The 14204-nt window shown below is 45.1% G+C and overlaps 1 protein-coding gene across 1 annotated transcript in view; it reads right to left on the bottom strand.

The window, feature by feature from the left end:
• Positions 1-1759: 1759 nt before the first annotated feature.
• LOC120849806 overlaps positions 1760-14204 on the bottom strand; it is a 60254-nt gene continuing 47809 nt past the window's right edge. Inside the window, exons 10-11 of the mRNA XM_040222042.2 lie at positions 13943-14119; positions 1760-2031 (exon numbers count right to left, since the gene is read on the bottom strand). Of these exons, the coding sequence (XP_040077976.2) occupies positions 1922-2031; positions 13943-14119 (287 nt within the window). The 3' untranslated portion in view covers positions 1760-1921. The remainder of the gene's footprint in view (positions 2032-13942; positions 14120-14204) is intronic.

Raw genomic sequence — 14204 nt, 5'->3', positions numbered from 1 at the left:
GTCGGGTCTTGTTTTTAGCAGACAATATTCCGAAAGATTTCATTACGCGTTTTTTGGCGCGACGCCTCTGTAATGCACAATTTTCGAGTGTTTTGACTTGCTTGCTTCGGTATTCAAGGTTTTTTTCCCAGAGCGTCCTGCACATTGCATTCGTACGTGCGACTATGGTCCATCGTTCTACGAAGATGGTCGGCCGAGGCGCCGTAGCCGCCGCCAAGGCGCTGGCGCCGCATTCTCGCGTTTGTCGCGTTGCGCCGTCTGTCAACAGCAGAACGAAGTAGGCTAGCACCGTCTACCAATGCCGTCGTCCTGCGATCAACCGGACTCGACAGCGTCCCTCGTCTTAAGATAATCGAAGTAACTTCACTTGATACATTTCGTTTGTACCGGTACGCATCGCCAACTTAAAAGCACGACACTGGCACAGTCCTAGAGCGTAGCTTTTACGGAATCGCTCGCTAAGGAGTCAAGAGTGGTCGCGTACCCACCCAAACACAAGGTAAGCATAGGAGAACCGGAAGCATATCTCTCCTCTCGTCATGGCGGCCGGAAGTGACGCGCACACCCTGTATAGTCGCTGACCACTTAGGGAACGCGCTGCTCGCCAATCATGTTTACACTTCTGATTAGGCACTCATTCTTTCCCGTTGTTATCAGCTAAATCACATTGACTCTGGAGCAGTCATGAGATGCCCCGAGTTTGCGACACCGGCGTCTTTTAAAGAGGGGGGGGGGGGTGCAACGATTTTAAGATTTAAATAATTTGTATCTCGTCGTTTTTATGTTGTGTATTGTGTCCCGGATGATAGAAAAACATCTCTTTCATTAAAACATGTCACGATTCCTCTGTGTAATCGCAATGAAAAAGTCGAGCTTTTCCCCCCACCTGCAGCCGCGAGTGGCATGCGAAGGAGCTACGGCAAGAAGCTTACGCGACCTCGCTCGGCTCTAAACTGCAACATAACACCGGCTAATGTCAGCAGAAAGAGGGAGAGGAAGAGTCCTCTAAAAAAGAACACGGGAAGCTACACGGCACCCCGAATTACGTCGCCAGGAGTGCGACCATGCGTAACCGTGAAGTCTGCGAGTGAGTTGAGGGGTGCCAGAAATGCCAATATTTATTCTTTTTTTTTTCTTGCATAACAACTTGGAGACGAAGGCAAAATAGATTTTCTGCTTTTTACTTTAGAAGTGTCAGAGAGCAACTTTCCCAAATTTTGACCAAAGTCCTAAAATCGTTACAGTCCCCCTTTAAAGGGCCCCCGAAAAGATTCAAAACAATATTTTTTTACAGTCGGGGGGGGGGGGGGGGGGGGGGGGGGGAAAGAGACACGCGCGTCAAAAAATAATTTTCTCGCAAAAAAAAAAAAAAAAAAAAATTTAGAGCAACATTGACGGCGCGAGACGCGATTTTGTCGGCAGTCACCTCCTTTCCACTTCTTTTCTCTCTCGGCGTTTCAGGCGCGTGGAAAAGAGGTGCATCGGCTTCGCCTTCACGACCGAGATGGTCATTCCGGAATGAACCGTGACGTCAGGAACTTCGCGAGCAGAATTTTAAATAATTCTCTCGCAGTCAACATGACTCTATTTCCTTTTTCGCGTAAAATTAATCTTTTGACATGCGTGTCCCAACCAGACTTAAAAAAAAAGAAAAACATGTTGTTCTTTTCTTTTTTTTTTTCAAGAAGCCATTTTGTAATGTCATAGGAATGCAAACATGCAGCGAAACACACGTGCGCCAAAAAAAGAAGAACATGAATTGGAGAGCGCTGTGATTTATTTTGAAATCAATCTGAGCTGAGAAAGTAGAACCAGTTGATCATACGTACGGCCATGCGAGGTGTTGGTGAGTTCAGATTAACAATAATATAGTGATCTCACTTTTTTTTTTTTTGCCGCGATAAGCTTATGACTTTTTACTCTACTGGTCGTTCTGAACAACAGCTCGAACCTCATGACTTCGGTGGACATATAAATCGCGCCACGAAGAAACTGCCGTCACCCACACTTGACAGTCGGCGTCAATAAAATCTGAAAAGAAAATAACGTAGGATTTGCTTGTGATTTAAGATTTGAACACTTGGACGGGTAAATTCGTTCATGAGGAATAGTGTGACATTTACCGCGTGATTGGTTTAATGAGACGTGTACTTTATATTAAAGTTGGGGTATGAACCAATGTTAAAGGTAATGATACTAATAAAATATCAATAATAATATGAATAACAATAATAATAAAAAATACCGTAAATAAAAACATTTATTTGAAGTGCTTCAAATTCACGAAACCGCTAAACCGTGCTCCATTTTTATTCATATCACACTCTTCATATGAAAGGGTCGCGAAACGTTTTTTTTCTAAATATTTGATCTACATGCTTTTTGGGAATCATGGCCCTTCATTATATTACCTACATGCATTTGCGTGATCGTCCTTATTCATCTACTAACGTAAAACGAATACTGTAGGTTTCCCACGAAATCTCCCCCTTAGTTCTTTAAATACGTTGCTATCGGTGACCAACTGGATATTTAGTGTTTTCTGCGGAAGGTGTCCTCATAACCAGACTTCATGAGCTAAGTACGAGCGTCGGATATGGCTGTAACTACGGTATCATGATGACGTCAGTCATTCGCGTCGACGGGCGACATGAGACATCTAATATTTCGCTCAGATTATTGTAAGATGACCAATTTTTTACGAGCTCCAGTGTCGGCGTACGTCGAGGGAGTGTTCTAAAATACGTCTTCGGCGCATCGGAACACAAAGAGAGCACGCAACCCACGGGAAACGCGGGGTGACGACGGACCCAGGCGCCCCCCCTCACTAGTTGACGTCAGAGGAAAGCAAAAGCGCGCGGGCGCTTTCGGGTGGGGGGGGGGGGGGGGGGGGGGGACAAACGCTGAAGCTGAGCAAGGAGCAGTCGAAAGTGCACGCCGTATTACACTCCGGTTGACGTTTACGTTTTGAGCCGAACGCCGACGTTATATGTTGACTGCGATGCCGTATCTTTATGTATACTGGGGAGAGTTGGAAGGTACCGTTCGGCAACTTCTATCGCTAAAGCCGCGTTCCAATACGACCATGAAATGCCGAGACGCGAATGTGGCCAGTGTGTTCTTCGCTTCGACCAGAGAATTGCTTATCCGCACGCAGAAAGAGGACGAAAAGGCTGGACATATAAAGGTTAATTGTCTTTTGCGCACACAAATAGTGTCATTTAAAGCTAGGGCCGAAGAAGGTTGTGGTAAAGGCTGCGCGAGACGAGTGGGGAACAGGACTGGGTGGAGGGCGTGTGACAAGCAGTTGGCCGTGGAAGCCGAACTGGAGCTAGACAGGGCGTGCTGCGCGAGGAAGGGGCCCGGCAGAAAGATGCAGCCGGTCTGGCCCATGGCGATCCCCGGAACGGTCCACCAGCGAAGTTCGGACCAAGACAGGCGGGAACGGCGAGCCCTGGACATTCCGGCCTTGGCCATGAGGATCCCTGAATGGTTCCGTAGCGAGACTAAGGCTATGATGGTCAGGAACAGCTAGCCGACGCAGCGAGCCCTGGCGTGGGAACCACGATTCGCAGGCCTGGACATGGACTCCGATCGCGAGCTCTGAACGACAGGCGACGACCAGGGTGGGCGGGCCCGGAGTGCCGGCTCTCGAGGACGGGAAATCGGGAAGCACAGTAAACCCATTCGTTAATTCCTCGCTGTGTTGTGTCACTCCTTGGAAGACGAGCGAATCACAGACCGATGGGGCGGTGATCACTATAGAGCGAAACGACCCAACGAGGCAAATGAAAAAAAGGTATTTATATATATAATAAAAGCCTACACCGCACTCGGAGAAATCTGCAAGAATAGTATATATTCGTCGAGTAACTGACGAAAACAGGAGACGAGAGCGCGTGGGGTCGTCAGAATGCTGAGCTTTGATTCAATTGAATACGAGGTAGACCTAAGTGTTTGTTTTATATTTCGAATAGAAAATTGGCTGCAGAAACCACTCGTGTTGGATCTCATTGAATTTTTATTGCCTTTGTCTCCTCCGCACTCGTGGAACGCGCTCGAATGCGAGAGCAAAACGCCAGATGCCGGCGTGGCGCGCGTTCTACGAACGCAGGGGAGATAAAACTCTGCCTTCGCCTTCGCCTCCACTCAACTTTCTAACGCTTTCGAACGCAAACGCCAAACGCCCAACGCCGGCGTTCCGCGTTCCTAACGAGTTTGACGGCTTCTGGTCAATATGTAAATCGTGACGAAATGCTCATCGGGTCAAAATGTCTTATAGGTTACGTGGGACGGGCTTCTGGTCAGAATGTCCATGGGAACGAAATGTCTATCAGGTCCAAATGTCCAACAGGTAACGTGAGACGCGTGTCGAAATCAACATCGAGACGAAATATCCAATAGGTTCAAAATTTCCATCAAGTCAAAATGTCCATCGGGCAAACATTTTTATGAGTTAAAATGTCCATCAGGTCCTTTTTTTATTCGCAAATTTTGGAAACCAGACCAAATATATTCCTTTACAGGGTTTAACTGAAAACCCAGACAACAAAAGTGACTGAGAGCTCCAAAACCGTAAAGTGTGCGAAAACATTTCTCTTTCAAACCTCATCTTTACACATACACGTTCCATGTTATCATACCAACTCGCCCAAATTACAGCCCTTTCGCATGCCACCTTTTTTTGGTGTTCGACTGGTTGACCCAGCGACGAACTGTCCTATGACAAATTCCCCTGTGACCAATAGCCCTGCTACGAGTTTCCCTTTTACGAATTGTCTTGTAACGAACGCCTCGCCTCCTCCGCTCCATTAAGTACGTAGGATTGTACTCTGTTGCGTCCTGGGACCTTGTGCTGTGGTGAACTGTTACGTTGCTTGAGGCAACAATGTGCCATTTGTTCTTGAGCTCCATATTAAACGTTTGAGCTACGGCGTCAAGTGTAGCTCGGTTACTTTGAGCCGAATCTAGGGCATTGATGTTACAAATTTCAAAATTAGTAAAGAGACAAGAAATTTGTTGCCTATCCTTTGCAGCCTGGAAAACATTTTCGAGTTCGTTCTGTTTTAATCTTTGTCTGCACTTATTCTTGAGAATATCTTATCAAAATGGCAAAACATCTTGCATTTTACAGTAATTTTACTGTAAACTTGAACGCATCATTGCGCAACCGAAAAAAGACAACAATACAACAAAAACAAGAAAAGCTAAAAGAACAACACCCTTATCGCTTTGATAGGGCATGGCGTGTTGCGTTTTCATTTCGTTTATTTAAATATTTTCAATTCTTTCAGACACTCTCTTACTGTACTTGAACAGATGCCGACTCACACTTGTAGTGGACCGTGGGAAACACAAGTCACCGCAATGTCTGGGGTTCGAATGCCATGTGCCAAGGTTTCTGCTTGAACTCATCATGGGGCATTCGAAGAACGGATCTCGCGGTGACCCCCGTTCGACTCTGTGCGCAGACTGTCTTTTGTATAATGTGTGAGCAGTGTGACCCCGAACTGAATCCCTCTTCACACGTACAGCGCAGCACCGTATCGGCGGCGATAAAGACACCGATAGGTCGCTGATGCTGAGCCGAGTTTTTTGGATTAGCGTCGATGCATCGGCTCAGTTTCGCCGCTCACCACTTCGACACTTGGGCGATAAGTCAAGTGCATCACAGTGCAGAGTTGGGAAGTATCGTGACGCAGATGCATCGCGATAGTATTTTAAATGTACATTTTATATTTCTATTTCTTAATCGCAACACGAACGGTTAACTGTATTCTGTATTTCTTCACAGAAAGACATTTTCGGGTGTTTTCCTGGTATCGCAGCACCATTAGGGGCCGATGTATTTCGTTACAATTATCGTGGAATCGTTGACCTCTACACGGAAGCTAAAGAACAAGTTTAATCTGGGACGTCTCGTCTCTGACCATACTGCCCCTTTTCTATTCTGCACATGAGTTCAAATGAATTCTCTGACTTAGGTGGTCGATTATTCGTGTGTATTCGATATTTCACGGCGTAGCCGGCGCGCTTGAGGGATAAAACATTACGGTTTACCTGATCTTCATTCCTTGCACGTCGTAAGACTAAGGCTGAAAGAGGCACCAGGGTTGGTCAAAATACCGGTGACTTATCGAGGTGATTTGAGAGGACACAAAAATAATTTAGGGGTATTTGTGATTCTGCCTCACTAGGATAACAGATGCATAAAGAAACCCGCGCTCGAGTCATGGTGAAAAACAAACAAGTTGCTTCCCTTACTACAATGAAAAATGCGAGTTGCTAAAGCTGTTGTCAATTTAATTGGAGCGAAAAGACGTCGAGGTAAAACGCCTGGCTGTATCTCACAGGGAGTAGTTATGTGTTAGCTTAAAAAGTGATCTTACAATTTGGATCATATGCTTATAGAGTGTTGGAGGTTGTAAGAATTTTTGGTCCTCTGCATACATGATTGAGTGCAAAGAAATAGTTCTACGCAGTGAAGAAATATTTGAAATAATGGTTTTGTATGGACAATGTATTATAGTACTCCTGTGTTTGTATTTCCAAATACTTTCGTTGCTTTCGTTGTTTTCGAATGTATTTCTGACGTTTCACGATACATCTTTATAAATATATTTAAATGCAAGTATTTTTAGCTCTCTTTGTACTGTATCTCAATATTTGTATTTCCAAATATTGTTCAGACTATACCTACCGAACCCTACCACTGCGTAACCACATCGGCGATAAGTCAGGTGCAAGTCCGAGCTGCATCAGCGCCGTTTTCCAGCGCGAATGTGGCGCCGTGCTGTGTGTGTGTGTGAACCGGCCTTTATGCTGAATGCAACCGTTACAGGGGCGTGTATACTTGGCGCGCTCGCTCCCCCTGGCCGAGAAAAACAGGCCTATATTGTGCCAGGCATGCCAGAGCACGAATCATTGTTTCGGATAGCGCGACAGTGATAATTCACTGTCCTTCAGAGTGCGTCTAAGAGCACTGCAAGCGCGACTCGTGGCCGCGTCGTCACGTGGTCTTTAATTATAATTCACAAACTTTCATAAAAAAAAAAGAACGCGTAAATAGTATTACGTAGCAAATAGATTTGTTGGGTGTTTGTGAGTGCGTTTTACAACTTTTGATTTACACACCAGGGCTTCTAAATGCATAATTAATCAGTGAGAGACTTAGTGTTAAATATTAATAACTAAACGCACACGCAAAAAAAGTGCGCACTTTCGTAAGGCGTTTTCTAGAACATACGTTTGGTTTCACTTTCGCAGAACGGTGTCTTCTTTTTTTTAACTTGCGTGCAACTTTTTTTGGGACGCCATGCATAATGTATATTGTGTCAGTACGTTTTCTTATAATTTCAAGTGTTCAATAGTAAATGATTGACACCCATCTACGGATTGCTCTTACTGTTACAAAACATAAGGCGAGGAACATTTATATTTTAATTGCCAGAGGGAAAAATACGATAATTCAGCGAGACTTCCGGATTCTTGTTTACGAGAATTTTTTAAAAATTATTAGATGTAATCCTAGCAACTTAAAAAAAAAAAAACAAAAAAAAAAAAAAAAACGGGGATTTGCGAATAAACTTGTGAATGAGTTCAGCCACTGGGAAGTAAGAATTTCCGTTTCTTCGTTTGTTCTTCGAAGTCTCTGTTATGTACAGACTGGGTGAGTTACTGCAATCCAAGGAAAATGTCTATCGATCATGTGGCGCAAAACCCGCTGTGACTCTCAAAGCCACACGCATACGGAGAACAAGCAAAAATGATCTTCTCGTCATTGTCCTTAAAAGAGAAAAAAAAAATTGTCTGCGACTTTTAGCTTCAAAGTGCTTTAATGCATAAGATGCATTATGAGGAATTGGCGAGGGAATTGATGAGAGAGTCGGTGTGTCACGTGACGTGTATTTTTCCGCTAAATTTATCAGAAAAACAAATTGGTTGTATAGGTCACCTGACGTCACGTCACGTGACGTCAATATTTTCCGCTAAATTATGCAGGGAAACTGCATTATTGAAGAGTTTTCGTACATGGTTTTCGCAGTCCCGCAACGCCCTCCGCAGCCCGCTGCGATACCCGGAACTCTACAGTCAAAGCCATCGAGGCGCAGCCGCAGTAGCGGCTTCTTTGTTGAGGAGGGCTTAGCGGAGGGGGAAACGCGGTCTAAGAAAACTCCCAAATATTTTGGCCACAATACGTGAATTTTTACGCTAAATTTTGCGAGGAAACTGAGTTGACGAATAGGTCACATGCCGTCCATTTCCCAAGATGTATAGGTCACATGACGTTACGTAACATCACGGGACGCCGCTTTTCCTTTTTATATTTAGCGGAAAAGGGACGGACGGACGAACAGACGGACAGACGTCCAGAAGTTTATGATTGATGTGTCGCGTTAAAAATCATTTCGAGCGTTAAAACCCTCTCTGAGCCAAAAAATGTGTTGGCCTAAATCAATCAGGGCAGACTCAAATTTGTTTTTGCTCGGGACATCATAATAATTAGCTTAAACATGTTTTGAGGGAAAGTAGACGCCTAAATGTTTTTAAGAGTTTAATAACCGAAAAATGTTGTACATTGTTGTATTCTAATCTTAGAATTCCTTCCCGGTTGGCCCCCATAAGACGGATTTTTCACCGGTGAATCCAAGATGCGGTCTAAATGGATAGCATTTATAGGTCCTTTTTGACTTCATGGCGCCACGTGACCTGACGTCAAGTCACGTTACGTGACATTAAGATAAAAGTGTCACAATATCAACAGGAAAGTACAAGATCACGTAACTTAACGTCATGTGACGAAGTGACATCACAGTGTTGTATGAACAGATCACGTCGTCACGAGACATTATGGTAGGACGTGGCGTCGCAGTGTGACGAGAATATTGGCAAATCACGTGGTCCCTTCACTATATGCAACGTGATCACGTAATGTGATGTCACAGTGTCACAAGACGTCATGGTTTCTCGTGACACAACCAGCCGAGTGCAGCTCCGAATTTTCTAGATTGACCAAGGTGAGGCGCCACATGCTACGAATCTCAACATCCGTTCATGCGTTTCCACCTGCACCTAGTTCAGGTCTTCACCGCTACGTTTTAACGCGCTGCGCTAGAAGACGATCTCAATCACCATACCGTCGACGTTTTCCGTCAGCCTGAGCGATTCGGAAGGCCACTCTGGGGGCCGACGGAATCACGAGTCCAGCGGCGCCAGCTTATGATTTTCTACCCATGGCTGCTGCAACGGTTTTCTCTGGTCTGGTCTCGTCGCGCGCTGCGTGGAAGAGCAGATGGCTCGCATGCGCCGACGCGAAGTTTGCCGAAATCGACACATCGGGATTGGAACATCTTTTTTGCCGTGCGTGTTTCCTACGAGGCCATTCCGCCTCTAGAAGTGGATGAGGCCCAAGCAATGCTTTGGTTTTCGCTCAAAGCACGCACACTCATCTATGATGCGGTGATCGGAAATATGCGGAAGACTGGTACACGTGATTTTTGTTTACTGCAGGTGAATTCCAGCTGGATTCTGTGATTGTTACCTGTATGTAAATATATGTAGTCGTAAGACAAAAAACAAAAACAAAAACAAAGGACAATTAAGTTGTCCGCGAATGGTCATAAAATAAAAAAAAAACTCTTTTCTTTAAGACGTGGATTCCCTGATTTATCTCTTAACCTCCCCAAGGTATTTGCAACTTATTCTCGCTAAACGTTAAACAGTTTAAAGCGAGCCGAAGCACCCGCACGTGCAGTGATTTTGGTCTTTGTTTCTTCTAAATATTGTCAGAATGTTGCTGTTAAGATGTTCACCTCTCCCAGCGCCAACTCCATGAAAGTACTCTTTAATAAGTGCGCAATTCAGTGGAGGATACATCAAGGCAAGTGACTGCGGAACTGTATTATTCTTTGTAATATAGCAATACAAATTTGTCAGAATTATTCGTTGCTTGATATAATGCCTTGTACCCTCTATCTCTGCGGGTTCATGCGTTTTTCGAAGATAGCTGTTGGAGCGCACAAGCTGTATTAAAACGTTTCGGGCTCAAACAAACGATCTTTTGGAAATCGCCACCGCACCAGCAGAGTCAAAAAAACGAAAGACAAGAACATAGCATACTCGAAGCAGAAAGAGGAAGGGGGAAAAACGAAAGAGAGGGGGGGGGGGGGGGGGGGGGGCTGTGGCAGTTGCGGCCTGCGCGCCGCGCGATCCGCGCCGTTTGTGCCATCTGTCGGCAGCTCTGTGCCGATTTTTCCTTCTACCCAGACTTATAGTTCTATTCGTGACTCCAGGAAAACGGACGCCACCAAGCGGGAAAACCGGGAACCAGCCGGAACACGTCGTTTTGCGCCCCTCCGCTTCTCTGGTGGCTTTCACGGACACGTTTTGTCGGCGCGGTGGCAAAGAATGTAATTTGGGGAAGGTCCGAAAATTTCTCAAGTTTGCATGAGTGTTCATTAGTGTGGTGAAACCTCAGTAGATTGTTTCCTTCCATCACGTGTTTGGAAGCCCGTTTACTCTACAACGCACGGTCGCGTGCTTTCGATTTCTTGGTTGGGGAGGAATCGCGGAAAAACGCTTTGATTTCTTGTCTGTCTCGAATCACATTCAAAGTGACGACCACTTGGTAACTGATAAGTGGTTTCTTTATAAGAATGTAGAACAGTGAACTGAGGACGATAGACGAGGTGTTTCACTCGAGGGAACAGCAATTTTGCAGTCAAGTGAATGGGAAGGTTCGATAGCTGCTTTTCTTGAGTTTGGTTGTGTTCGATCAGCTTCAAGTTTGAGGCACCCACGCCGGTCGGTGCGTTCGCAATTCATCTTGACTGCTTTTTGTCGGAAAAGCCTCTGGACCACACCGAAGGAGTTGGACTGATTTCGCAATTACTTGATTCCGGAAAACTTGCTCGCTGCATACCATTAATGAGGGAAATTGTCTGCTTTCAAAAGGTGGGGGCCGCGTCTCGCAAAGTTAGTAGCTGTCACGGCATTATGATCTGTCGCGCCTCCAATATTTCTATTATATCCCCGTCGAAGCCAGCAGCAATATACGTCTACATTGCTCAGGTTGACCGGCCACAAAAAATACTAATTTTGTCCGTTCAGGATTCGAAGTCAAGTTCAATGCAGAGAGGTTCTGCGTGAATCTCCGATGAAGACTCTCTTCAGTTTGTCTCCGTGCTGCCGGCTAGAACCATTTGGCTGAGTTTAAGTAGTATCTCTTTGTCTGTCAAATAAACTTTTATTGAGCAGTTCACTTAATAGCTAGTCAACGAAGCTCATATTTCAACCCGAAGAATATACTAATATCGCTTTAGTGGGACATAGTACGTATTATACTACATAATACAGCATATTCTTCAATATGACTTCAAGATTGCTACTAAAACCTGAATTGAAATAAGAGTATCAACTGCTTAGTGGGGCGCCCACGGGTTAAAATGCTGCTTGGCTCAAGAAGCGCTTGCTTAATTTTCGTAATTTTCCTGAAGCCTGTGTTGTTGACCGAGCAGACGACTGGAGCTGTTTCTTAAACGCGGGTACGCACAAAAGCTCGATTTCGCGGACAGATAAGTCGCATGGTCGAGGCATGCGAGTTAGCTAAAAATTACCCTCGGTGGAACAATTATGTAGTCATCGCCGCTTTCCTTAGCTGATCAAACCTGATCAGAGTCTATCACTGTTTCTCCGGAGCCCATAGTTTCGGTTTTGAACGAAATCTCTGAAACGAACGTTTGACATGAAAACAACAAAATACACCGAGAAAACAAAAGTTTTGACTGCGAGTTTATGTGCACCGGCTACACTTAACCGTCGTAGTTCAAATACCTATAAAATGGGGCATTAAACAAAAGAAAATCTGTTAAATTGAATGCGCCTCCCGTTCAGGTGGCCCGGCCGAGTCGACGCGACCTGGACCCAGCCGCCATGTTTATTTGGTGGTGGAGCCCAATTATAAGTGGTTAAAAAACTACTTATCAGTTACCAAGTAGTCGTCACTTTGAATGTGATTCGAGACAGAAAAAGAAATCAAGACCTTTTTCCGTGATTCCTTTCCATCCAAGAAATCGAAAGCACGCGACCGTGTGCTGTGGAGTAGACGGGCTTTCAAACACGTGATGGAAGGAAACAATCCACTCAGGCTTCACCACACTAATGAACACTCAGGCAAGCTTAAAAAGATTTCCAACCTTCGTGAAATTACACTGTTCTCCACCGCGCCGACAACACGTGTCCGCGAAAGCCACCAGAGACGCGGAGGGGCGCGGAGCGACCTGGGTCGGCTGGTTCCCGGTTTTCCCGCTTGGTGGCGTCCGCTTCGCTGGAGTCGCGAATAGGTCGCTGGAGTCGCGATACCCGCACCGACTCGTGTCGCTAGTTTTTCGCTACCGCGGTGGAGGCTACAGCTGTACCCGGTTGACATAACGATGCACGTCAGTGTGTCACCTGGCGTCAATGTAACATGACGTCGCGGTAACACGTGACTTCCCACCGTCATATGACGTCATGATGTGACGAAACATCACAGTCTTCACATAGAAACGGATGACCCTAGGGTTTTCTCTCTCAAAACTCATCACTGTTCCGGCTTCACGGGCAAACAGCATTTATTGCGAACACCATGACGTTATCATCTAGACTTTACCATCGAGACTACATGCCGTGGACACGTAGACCATGAGAGCTGGCTCTACAAATGCTGTAAGTTGACATAGAGCATCCGATTTTTTGCTTTAATGAGTTTTGAAAGAAGAATTTTCCTCTGCTTTGTTGTCGTCCTTGAGGTAGTGCATTGTTGTTGCTTTGCCAATGCATTTTTTGTCGCCGGATCTGCTTTTCGAACAAAGCTGCTCAATTTCCTCATTTCCATTTTTTCCTCAAACGTCACGCGATACAAATACCTTGGTACACACGAACTAACATAACATTTTGTACCCGTTGTTCTTGGCTCCGCATTAACCACCTAAATAAGTACTAGGTTATTTAAACTTAGTTCTATTACAAGGTTTACATACTTCTTTATTGTCATTTATCAAACCACTACCCGAGATATTGATACCGCATTTATTTTAATTTCGTAAGTATTATTTGAGTCTCAGGTAAACCTATTCGCGGACATCTTTATATTTCACCGAAGGAAAACGAACATATTTTGTTCCAATGACGAAAAGTTTCCCTCATGCTTTCAAACTGAACATTTCAAGAACACAGGAGACGTCATGGTAATGCAAAAATAAAGACAAGTTATTAGTTAAAGCACATTATGACTTTCTCACTTACCAGGCAGCTCCTGTAGTTCTCTCAGTTATACGCGTGCTTTGTTGGAAATTTGACATATAAGCATCTGGGTCATGATTCGCTTTCGTAGTTTTATTTATTGTATATGCTGTAAAAAGAGGTGCTTCGATACACTGGCTCTAGAACTTCTGATTCTCCCTAAGAAGACGCTGAAAAGAAAGCCCGTAAAACTTGGGGGTGGGGGCGAGGAATGTATAAATGAATGAAGCAGTACACTAGTTGTTATCAAGTAAAGGGAAAAATTATAATCGTCTACGGGGCATAAAATATCTGATCTGACAAGATACTTAGGATGAAAATGCAGCGACAAATAATTTCGTTTCTCGAACTTTTAGAAGCATTGCGCGTCAAGTGCTTGGTACACAAGTAGCACACTTCCTCGGCCCAGGCTTGGGCCGCACTGGCACGAGCTAGAGCCAGCTTGGCTGAAGCCTGGCGGAAGCTTGCGCCAAACTGGCTCAAGTATGAGCCAGGGAAGTGTGCTGCAAAATCTCTGAGTACTAATTGTTGTGATTCACTCCCTGGGAAAGTATACTTTCCCAGGGAGTGAATCACAACAATTAGTACTCAGAGATTTTGTGGTGAATATGTAAGAACCCACAGAGTGCAGCCCAGGTTCAACGTGATGTACGCGTCTTACCATGAATAGATAGCGTATTGAGCGTTGTGATCATGACCATTTTTGGACCGTTGCCGCACTTCCAAGTCACATCGTAGGGTGGGCTGGAGTCCCACAAGGTAGAATGACCTATCCACTTCACCACTGCCGTGTTGTTTGGCAGGACGGTAAATGTGACATTGGTCGGATACCGAGGAACTGCAAAAAAGTTAGGGCAATTAGGCAACCCGTAAGGTAAAGCAATGCGAAAGCTGAGGTGTGACGTCAGTGCCCCTAAGGTGTC

The sequence above is a fragment of the Ixodes scapularis genome, unplaced genomic scaffold (genome assembly GCF_016920785.2).
Source record: "Ixodes scapularis isolate PalLabHiFi unplaced genomic scaffold, ASM1692078v2 PGA_scaffold3__209_contigs__length_174095766, whole genome shotgun sequence".
Taxonomy (NCBI): Eukaryota; Metazoa; Arthropoda; class Arachnida; order Ixodida; family Ixodidae; genus Ixodes; species Ixodes scapularis.
This window is presented reverse-complemented; position numbering and strand designations above follow the sequence as displayed.